The following is a 10,200-nucleotide window of genomic DNA, read 5'->3' on the forward strand; positions in this document are numbered from 1 at the left end:
ATTTAATTAAATTACATATTTCCTTTGTATAAAGGAACCTTATCAGTTTGGGTTCATGAATTACATATTTAAAATAATATATAAATAGTGTCCCTTGGCACTGGAAAATATAAGGAATAGGATCCTTCAACATAAATGCACACAAAATAAAATTATATCTTAAATGTCCAGTGGCAGTTGAGTGATCTTGAGTCAGTCCTGTTTCACTGTTCAATTAGGACTACTGCATTATCCTCTCTTCTTATCAGTGTTTGAAGTGCAATTTCTCATTCTTCTCTGTAAATATGTTTCGTTATTTCTGTTTGGTCTGTAAATTTACATGACAAATTAGAGATTTGGAAACAAGATTCCATGTGATTTAGTTTTTTTATTACGTACAATACCATGGTACACTTAACTTTGTATGCATTAGCAATAATTATAATTGGAGAGAAGATTTGTGCATTTTCAATTGAAATTATTCATGCCTTCTTTCCCATTACATATAATTTTATTTAACTGATATAAAACCTTTCTTTATTGTTTATTTGGCAACACACTGCAACAGGATTTTGTTTTGACAGTTTTATTAGAATGTAATAATGACAAAAGTGTTGTAGAGGATATTGAATATAATGTCACACACATTGCAAGGTAATTATGGTAGTTCCTTAACAAATATTAGCATGACTTTAGGAAGTAGAACATATGAACTCCAGCCATGGACCTTTGGAAATACTACCACTGGGGAAAAAAAATTATAATCACAAAGTGCATGTAGTAAAGTATATAAAGACTTGAGGGGGAAACGGATGAAACACGTTATTGCACTGAGACTATTATATCTGGTTTCTAACACAACTCAAGAGCATGTTAATATTAAAAGTACAACTAGCCACCTCACAGCAATCCAGTGCACCACCTTGTGGACAGTATAGATCGCAGCACAGTTAATGTAATGTGACACAGGAACAGTTTAAACCTATGTACTGAGTGTATTTTTTCTAACAATGGAAATTAATTCAGATGCAGGTTCTGTTTCCAGTTCAGCAGAAGAACATTATATGTTTAAGGAGTCTACTAAAGTTATGGATTTTGAATTGCTACACACAAAAACTGAAACGAACCAATAAACAAAAAACAAAAAAATTAAATATAGTATCACATATTAGGGTTTGTGCTTCTTCCCATATTTAACACCTAGTCTGGCTACAGCATATATTTGGAGATGAAAGGCAAATCACAAATTGGATACTACAGGTTTTGGCAAGGGAAACAAGGGGTTGTTGCCCGAGTGCTGCCTCTGTAGGTCATTTTATAGGTATATGGCAATCTCCAGTTCCTGTCAAATATACTGGTGTGCTACATAGCATAGTGATGATGGTAAGGAGTTTAAACTTGAAGCGAAAGAAAATGATTTAAACATATGTAAGTCATATGTTTAAATTATCCTGCCCTACTTGAGACCAGGTATTAATTGTACTTGTGTAGTTATTCCTCCTTTTAATTATGTTGTTATAGAACTGTATATTTGGTGGAAGACAAGTATAAAGATTTTTTTTTTTTTTCTTCCCTTGAGTTTTAAGAAATTGTCCTGTTAATTATGTACTGAGATGTGGTATTAGGTATCAGTGTCCTTTCCACCCAGAGGGATAAGGGAGCTGGGGAGGGGTTTTAAGCCACTTTTGTCTTCATAGTTTTGGATGTTTGAGGTCATGGCAGGGGAGGAATGGTCCTGAGGTTAAAGAATATTGCAAAACCAAAGCATGGATATTAAATAATTTGTAATGCCCAGTTTTAACAAACATTAATGAAGATGTATGACTGAAGGTAAGTCAACCAAGCTGGCTCAGTTTACATTGATCAATCAGTACTGAATTAACCCACACTAATTATCCCCTTATATCTAACAAGGCTGCGATTTAAGATGCTTTTTAGATAATCAAGGCTCATGTTCAATGTCCTTTCCAGCAATCCCAATGAAAATTAAAACTGCTTGAGAGTATGAAGTATTTGTTTTTAACTAATAAGAAAGCTAAGTAGTATGAACAACAACAAATGTTGATGATGTTTCTGCTACATTTTATCTTTCAACTGTCACCAGATCCCAGAAGGATAGCTAATACTGTAATGCTCTTGATTTCCATTGTGCTTTTCAATTTGGTTTACTAGCACAACAGGAAGAGAATTGTGAAAGCCCCAGAGCTTTGTATGATTTCACTAGAACAGTCTCTGCAAAAGAGGAGAGGGGACAACCATCACTACTGAAAGTGCGCACCTGTATAAAAATCTAAGGACTAGACCACAGATTGAAAGGAATGTACCAGTGGGGTGTTGTGTTGTGTTTTTTAATACTTCATAGATAAAAGTTTAGGATTTGCATAACCATTGACAAGATGCAAGGAGTAAAGATCAAGTTAAGCACTTGGTTGCTTTCTTTAAAAACCCTCTTACCCGTGCCCTGTCTTTTTACATCATTCATTGATTTAGTATGGCAGGAGTGCTGATAGCTGACCTATGTTAAAGCGTTACTTACTTAGAAACATATTATATATACATACTTAGACAACTTAAATGAAGCACAATGTTCACAATGATGTCAAGTTTGGCCCAAGAATGTCACTTTTAACTGACATGATTATAATGCAACAGTTGTACTCTAATCTGCTGAACAGAGACATGGGAGAAAGTCACACCTGTTCACCATTCTCTACTAGCTTGCTTCAATCAGGCTCTCGTATGCGTCCTTGGAATAATGAGGCTTGAATACGGGAAAGGCGCCCTGCTTCTAAAAATATGGATCATGTCAAACTGGCTCACTGCATTAAAAAGGCATCACTGAAGACTGGTCTTGCTACCATAGGCCACCTCCATTCCAGATTGCTGTTAAAACCACTTTTTTTATTAACAATTTTAAAACTTGCTTACAACACCACAATTATGGTCAGAGTTTTCTTTTCCTGTTTAGCAATGTGAATGTGTCAATCTGCTCTTCAATCAAAAAGCCCACGAGTCTTGCGCAGTTCACAGTTGCGGCCGCATCTCTGTTTAGGGCCATATGACCCTAAAGTGTGAGTGTTGATTTGATGGTATTTAGTGTAAGCAGAAAAGATTTTACAAACTCGTTTTTATGGTAAATTCTAAACGTTAAGTAGGTCTATATAAATTGGAACCTTTATTTCCTCAAATGCACCGTAACCTTTCTGATCAGAAGAATAATTTAAAAGTTGTATTTTACATATTTTATAATTAAGTAAATAATTACTCCCACAGTATTTTGGAAATGTTTGAGAATTAAGTGAATTCCATTACAAGATGATCTAAACATGTACACACAATTAAATGGTATTTTTGTTAAACAGTTTAAAAGGAACATGTTTTTGTCCTTTGTTTTTAATAAAATAAATAATCAATTTGTTTTATGGAAATAAATGGTCATGGCAGGCAGCTCTTACAGAAGTCTTCTGGAAAAAATATTTAAAATCTAGCTGAACTGGGAAAACTGAGGCACCTGCCACCACACCTGGTTACCATGATAAAAATATCTCCCTCCTGCAAATAACTTCACAAGGCAAAAAAGTTTAAAGGCCCAGAAACATGAAACGAAAAACCAAAACAACAAAAACTGCTTGTGCAGAGGGAGAACTGGCTTTGAGGATGAGGGCTGCCTCCAGTTTCTCTACCAGTGCCTGGAATCCACCAGCTCTGGTCGCAGGCTCAGCTTCTTCAGGGTTTCATAGCCCACCACCATCACAATGGCCGTGGGTGTGGAGGAGATGATGCGGGCAGACAGCCCCTTAGTCATTCCCCAGAAGCCCTCCTCAGCCAGGAGCTGTTTAAAAGTCTCAATCACTGAAGACTTGCCTTCCACCTTTAGAAAAGTTAGAAAAAAAAAAAACCATTAATCTCCAGAAAACAATTCACCATATACTTTCTCTCTGGTAGACATTTAGGAAGATTTGGTAAAGTTCATATACCAGACAAAAAATAATGCAAGAACTATTTTTTGTATCTTTTATGTTGGATTGTGGTGTTAATTTACCAGATGACTTTAATAACCTACAACTGCTTCCTTATTAATCTGTGCCAGATCAACTGTAGATGCATGTTAAAACTGGTGTCTCAGAAAGGTGGTATTGTTCAGATTTCAAGTAATTTATTACAACCCCCTTTAGCATTGCTTACTGCAACAAAAACAAAAACTTGCAGAACCTGTATAGTCTCCCTCCCTCTCTCAGGTGTCTCTCCCCTGTATATAGGATCTCCTGTATTTATAGCATAGAAAAATCACAGGCATTTCAAACATTGCATTCCCAACTATGCAAAAATTACCAGTTAAAGCAAGAATTGGAAAAAATACATTAACTTTTTCTGCCTTTGCTACAAACGAGTACAAATTAGATATGCAAAACATCCTATTCTAATAGCAATGCCATTGTGCAAGTTGTCTATTTGTAAACTGGTCAGCGAGCTTTAAACTTCACCTTTACAAAGCGAGATGTAAAGTTATTTGCAGTTACCTGCACTCTGGCCCGGACTACATCCATAGGGTTGGTGACAGTGGAGGCTGTAGCAGCTGCCAAAGGCCCAGCCATGGCTTGAAGGAGCAGGTGTGGGCATTCACTGGGTGCCCATTTAGATAACTGTTCTGTGAAGAAGGGAGATGTAAAACCTTAATGTTAAATAGTGTCTCATTCTTACACACATTACAATATCTTGTAAAACACATTCAGAGGATTGAAACGTATTAGGGACTGCCTGCCTATTTGAAGGGAAAACAGATTAAGGCTGTTACATAAAGCTGTTAAGTGATTTTATGTCTTTTTACCAGCAAAACGTTATAAACCCAGGTTAATATGTATACATGCAAATACAGAAAAGAGAGAAATTTTGGCCCACGGAGTTGTTCCAGTGAAGGCTTTGCAAAAGAAAGAATACTTTCCCATTGAACTTTACCTGCATAGAAATGATAAAAAGGCCACCAAACTGCACTGTTTGGGATGTACGTTAAGAGGGAGGCAACGTAGCCCCTGTAAAATCCACGGAAACCATCAGCTGCAAAAATCTGAACTATGATATCTCTGGTCTGGCCAAAAGTCACCTTGTGCTTAGTAGCCAACACCACTGTTTTGGACTTGATTTTGAAGCGGCCCATGTTGTCTCCTTGGCCTTGCATCATGAGGTGCTGCGAGACGATGTCAATGGGAACCGTGATGCTTTGAGCCACCAGGGAGGCAGACCCTCCGGCTACCAGCGACTTCAAGGTATTGTTCTCCGAGTAGGTGGACACGTATTTCCTGACAAGCTCATATGTGGTGATGTATCCCTGCCCCGAGATCAAAGTGAATGTGTTCACCAGGAATCCCCTGTAGAGTCCGCGGACGCCCTCAGCTCTCAGGATTTTAAAGAAGGCGTCGAACGTGCCGCTGTAGAGGGACTTCCCTTTCTGCACTTGCAGTCGCGTGCGGATGAGCGTGGCGGGGTACACGGTCGCCCGGATCGTCATGGTCATGAACACCCCGAAGGAGTAGAACTTCCTCTTGTCCAGGTCCTCCCATTCTATGATCTGAATGTTGCGCTTCTCCTGCATCGTTCTCCCCCACAGCTCCCGTCATCAGATTGGTTTCCAGCTGCCTGAGGAAGAGAGGAAGCTAATCAAACTTGATATCGGGGCAAATCAGAGACTGGTTGTCATACAGACAAATAGGGCAGCATTTCAGAGAATGACATATGACTTACTCATTGCAAATGGGAGTTGTCTGCATGTTCTTACATTTTCGGGGGGGACTGAACATTGTTCCTAACAGTGACTTTAAAATGCAGTAAGGAACTTGGAATCGTTTGGTTCTGCATTTAGGAGCAGCACATGTCAAAACAGTAATTTCAGGAAGTCAGTATTCACACAAAAAAAAAGTTTGTGTTTTTACAAGTATTTTTCTGTAAGTATGGGTCCATTACTTTGCAGTTTCTTATGCAAGACACCCTAAAATATATTAATATTAAATATTAAATATTAAAGGCAAATATGTTTTTTTTTAATGTTTCATTTATGGTAAATGTAGGTTACCGATACCCGTGTGTGATGTGTGTAGGGTGTGGGTAAAGCCAACAACCCAGACAAATGGGGGTACAAGCTGTTCAAGTGGTCTCCTAATAGAAGAGCCACAACCTTAAGGGGAACTGGCATCATTCAGGACTTTGTTGTACCGAGGGAGCTCCACCTTTTTCAATGTGTCATTGACAGAGACTGAATAGGATTTGTTGATGGGAGCTAAAGTAGTCACCATCGTTTGCAGGACAGTTGCAGAGCCTGAACCCACCCACTTTACAAGCTTTGACCCGATTCAGACACTGCATGCTAACCTGGGTATCCGATGCATTGGCACTGTAAGGTCAAACTGTACGTGGAGCAACTGTAAGAGATCCAATTTGCAAGGAATTCACAATCACTCAATAAAATGTTTATTATATAATGGTAATTAAATAATACAGAGAAACAGGTGACAGATGCAGAGGATCCCCGGACTCAAGGTTCTGAGCCCCGAGAAAAGAGTGCGGCCAATTATAGGTTGAGACCTCGAAACCAAACAAAGAAAAAGTCCATACATGGGAATAATTGAAAGAATTATTAATTAATATGCAAGTTACTCCAAACGAGCATAATGGGTTGAATGGCCTCCTCACATTTGTAAACTCTTATGTTTTTATGTTCTAACATATTATACTGGCTACTGAACAATCAACAATATAGCTATAGAGTAAAGATATCATACCCTTTGGTACAATTCCTCCTCACCACGTATGTAACCTTGTGGACAACTCTCATAAACAACAGGAGGGTTAGTTATCAATGTAACAATTTTTTCCTCATCCTCTGAAAGTGACAAGGCAAGATAAAATCAGATGTTTTGAGAACTGAGTGTCTCTGTCTGCTACAGACTGCTCAATAGACTGAAAGAAAGGCAGATAGACAGGCCCTGTATAATTCAAATTAATTGAATTTGGCTAACTTCAAAATAGTTGCTGATCAGTATTAGAAATTCTCACACAACCTTAATGGAGGATGGACTTGTCACAGCACAATCATGGAGCATATGATTACTGCTCTTCTGAAGGGGTGACTGCAGTGACATGGCTGGATAACAAGTGTTTTGGCACATTTGCAATGTTTTGACAGGAAAAAATATATAAACCAAACAATTTGTACCCATCATTCTTTTAAAATTGTTGTTCTACCATTCACTGGCAGCTCAACCATGTAAGAAATATGATGTGTAAGGAACCCACAGGACCATGGTGAATGAATAAGATGTTTATTGTATAATGGTAATAAAATAATATGGAGAAACAGGTGACGGAGATACGGAGGATCCCCCGACTCAGTGAAGGATCTGAGCCGAGCAACAATAGGTGTGATTATTTATAGGTCAAGACCTCCAAAGCGAACAAAGAAAAGTCTAGTTATGGAAATAATTAGGAAGAATCAATGTATATGCATTAAATACTGATTAATATGCAAAACTAACCGATTATATTTGCTACTGATTAATAAACAATATAGCTAATGAGAAAATACGTGAAAGCCCCAGAGCTTTGTATGTTTTCACTAGAACAGTCTCTGCAAAAGAGGAGAGGGGACAACCATCACTACCAAAAGAGTGCTCCTGTATGAAAATCTAAGGACTAGACCACAGATTGAAGGAATGTATCAGTGGGGTGTTTATTTTTTTTTTAAATACTTCATAGAGGAAAGTTTAGGATTTGCATATCCATTGACAAGATACAAGGATTAAAGATCAAGTTAAGCACTTGGTTTCTTTCTTTACAAACCCTCTTACCCGTGCCCTATTTTTTTACTGATAGCTAACCTATGTTAAAGCTTTACTTATTTTGAAACATTTTATATATGCATACTTAGAAGACTTAAATGAAAACACAATGTTCGCAATGATGTCAGTTAAAAGTGACATTCTTGGGCCAAACTTGACATGCTTGTAATATGTTAGTTTTGCATATTTGCTACTGAATAATAAACAATATAGCTAATGAGTAAATATGTCAAACCCTCTGGTACATTTCCACCTCACCACTTCTGTATCCGACTCTCAAAAACATCAGGAAGGTTCGTTATCAATATAGCCATGTTTATTCTCTGAAAGTGTCAAGGCAGGGAAATCAAATGTTTTGAATACTGAGTATATGTCTGCTACAGACTCCTCAAGATACAGACAGAAAGGCAGATGCACAGGCCCCGTAGGAATTAATTTGGATAAGTCCAATATAGCTGCTGATCAATACTAGAAGTTCTTAAAATTAAAGGTCCAATTGAAGGGAGAAAAGTAGTTATGTTTTATGCCTGATATCAGAATATAAAGTTTAGGTTTTTTTCTAATGTGTATTTCTATGAGTGATCCTTAATGGGTTAAGGATTTACATGAGTGTAAATCATCAGACAATACATCTGTGCCACAGGACACTTCGACCAGGCACAAAGGTTAGACTATATCATTGCTGGATTATAATAATAAATTCTAGTCTGTCATGTTGAGTCACAATAATGCATGTTACAATCAATGCTGCATAGCCAAATGCAAGGGTAATTTTATTACTTGGAAAGAAGAATGTGAAATGGTGTTTCTTACAGACCATTTTGGAAGTAGAACAGTGTAGATGGTGTATATGGGTATCTACAGTTTACGTCATTTCCTCTTTTGAGTGTAAATGTGTATTACTGTCTAAGTTAGACCTCTACATGGGCTGCCTTTTAATAAGTCAAAGCCTGTACACAGCAGCATATGCCAAAACTGGTGATGTCGTGATAATTAAGTTTGTATATAACATCTAAACATAATAGCCATAATCATTTAGAAAAATTAGAATGGAAAAAGTTGTAGATTATAAATAGAAATTCACATTATGAAAAATACTTGAATGTCATTGCTTATCATGCAAACAGGAGAGTTAAGATGTGGCAGGTGTTCCGAGTAAGTGCACTTTACATTTTCTTTCATTCTTTAATAGTAAGTTTAAAAGAAAGGTAAAGAAACTTTATGATAATCATTTTTAAAAAGCATTTCAACTGGACTAGATGTAAAATACTCTTAATACCTAAATGGATTTAGATGGAAAATACATTTAAAAAAGGCAAAACATTCCTCTTACACTTGTTTGTCATCAACCTGTTAAATAGCCTAAATGATATAGATTGGTGATGCACAAGCTTCCCAATTTGTTATGTCGATGTAGTATTGTAAAATGTATCAATGCTTTACAGGTGAGGATACCCGCCTCTCTGTATATAAATGCATACATAATGTGGCAGTAATTAAGGGATTCAGAATGCGTATACCATTAATCACATTCATAATTTCAATAAGACACTGAACTGCATCACAAACCACAAATTAATGGTCTTGTTTTCTATAGTAAACGTGACATTGTGGTTATTTAATTTAAATCTAAGGCCATGGCGATACATTGTATCGACCGAGCAACCGGAATGAAACCTGCCCCAAACCAGTCAAATGTGTCCTTCCTTTAATCATTGCTTGAGCTTTTAAAACAATTGCACTTGAGATATTTCCACATGCACGCATCCGCACAATTTCACAAAATGGACTGAGTTGCGTGTGTGAGAAAACACACGGATGTAGTGCATGTCTCTACAGTGCTGAACACACCGCCGACCTCTGTTCATAACAATACAAAACGTGTTTTTGCTTACCGTAGTTATCTTCTTTAAAAATCCATGTTCACCGCTATACTGCTATAAACAAGATAAACGCAAATCTTTATATAACAAATGAAAATATTATGCATCAAAGACCGTATTTTAATTTCCGGCCTACTCGTATATTTCTACAGTCTGTTCTGTAAATGTCATGCCGTTTCAGTCGCCAATGCGAGTCCAGTGATAAGGACACACCACAAAAGGTGAAAGGTCAGCCCTTCCCCAATGCTGCATATTCATTCAAATGGTAAAATCGCAATACGCTGTTATTTGCATACATTAACCTGACTTTCCCAGATAATCATTGTGTGTCACATGACGCTTAGTTTTAATGTGTGTTGTGTCATGTGGTAAGGTTGAGTGGCTGGGTTCATGTTTTCTTGCTGTTAAGACATTTCACAAATCACACAATATAGTTAGTACTGCCACTTTACCCACTATTACTAATAACACGTATTTTTCTAACATTATTTAATGTTATTTGCAGGCAG

The 10,200-nt window shown here is 37.2% G+C and overlaps 1 protein-coding gene across 2 annotated transcripts; it reads right to left on the reverse strand.

Annotated features, from left to right (window-relative positions):
* Positions 1-549: 549 nt before the first annotated feature.
* Positions 550-9,982, reverse strand: slc25a44a (solute carrier family 25 member 44a). Of its 2 annotated transcripts, none has more exons than XM_066701706.1 (4): positions 9,704-9,982; positions 4,936-5,609; positions 4,500-4,627; positions 550-3,850 (listed from the first exon to the last, which is right to left on the reverse strand). In XM_066701706.1, the coding sequence occupies exons 2-4, from the start codon at positions 5,567-5,569 to the stop codon at positions 3,659-3,661; spliced, it is 954 nt and encodes a 317-aa protein (XP_066557803.1). In that variant the 5' UTR covers positions 5,570-5,609; positions 9,704-9,982; the 3' UTR covers positions 550-3,658. The 2 variants fall into 2 exon arrangements, with proteins under 2 accessions (XP_066557803.1, XP_066557802.1); XM_066701705.1 differs by having other exon boundaries at positions 4,936-5,613; positions 9,704-9,979.
* Positions 9,983-10,200: the final 218 nt, after the last annotated feature.

The sequence above is a fragment of the Amia ocellicauda genome, chromosome 4 (assembly GCF_036373705.1).
Source record: "Amia ocellicauda isolate fAmiCal2 chromosome 4, fAmiCal2.hap1, whole genome shotgun sequence".
Taxonomy (NCBI): domain Eukaryota; kingdom Metazoa; phylum Chordata; class Actinopteri; order Amiiformes; family Amiidae; genus Amia; species Amia ocellicauda.

What these genes read in the sequence shown, in the direction of transcription:
- slc25a44a (XM_066701706.1), bottom strand. Translation starts at nt 5,569, where the DNA reads ATGCAGGAGAAGCGCAACATTCAGATCATAGAATGGGAGGACCTGGAC. An exon ending in TTTTTATCATTTCTATGCAG is followed by an intron (nt 4,628 to 4,935) that starts GTAAAGTTCAAT and finishes CCTTCTTCACAG; the next exon opens with AACAGTTATCTAAATGGGCA. An exon ending in TAGTCCGGGCCAGAGTGCAG is followed by an intron (nt 3,851 to 4,499) that starts GTAACTGCAAAT and finishes ACTTTTCTAAAG; the next exon opens with GTGGAAGGCAAGTCTTCAGT.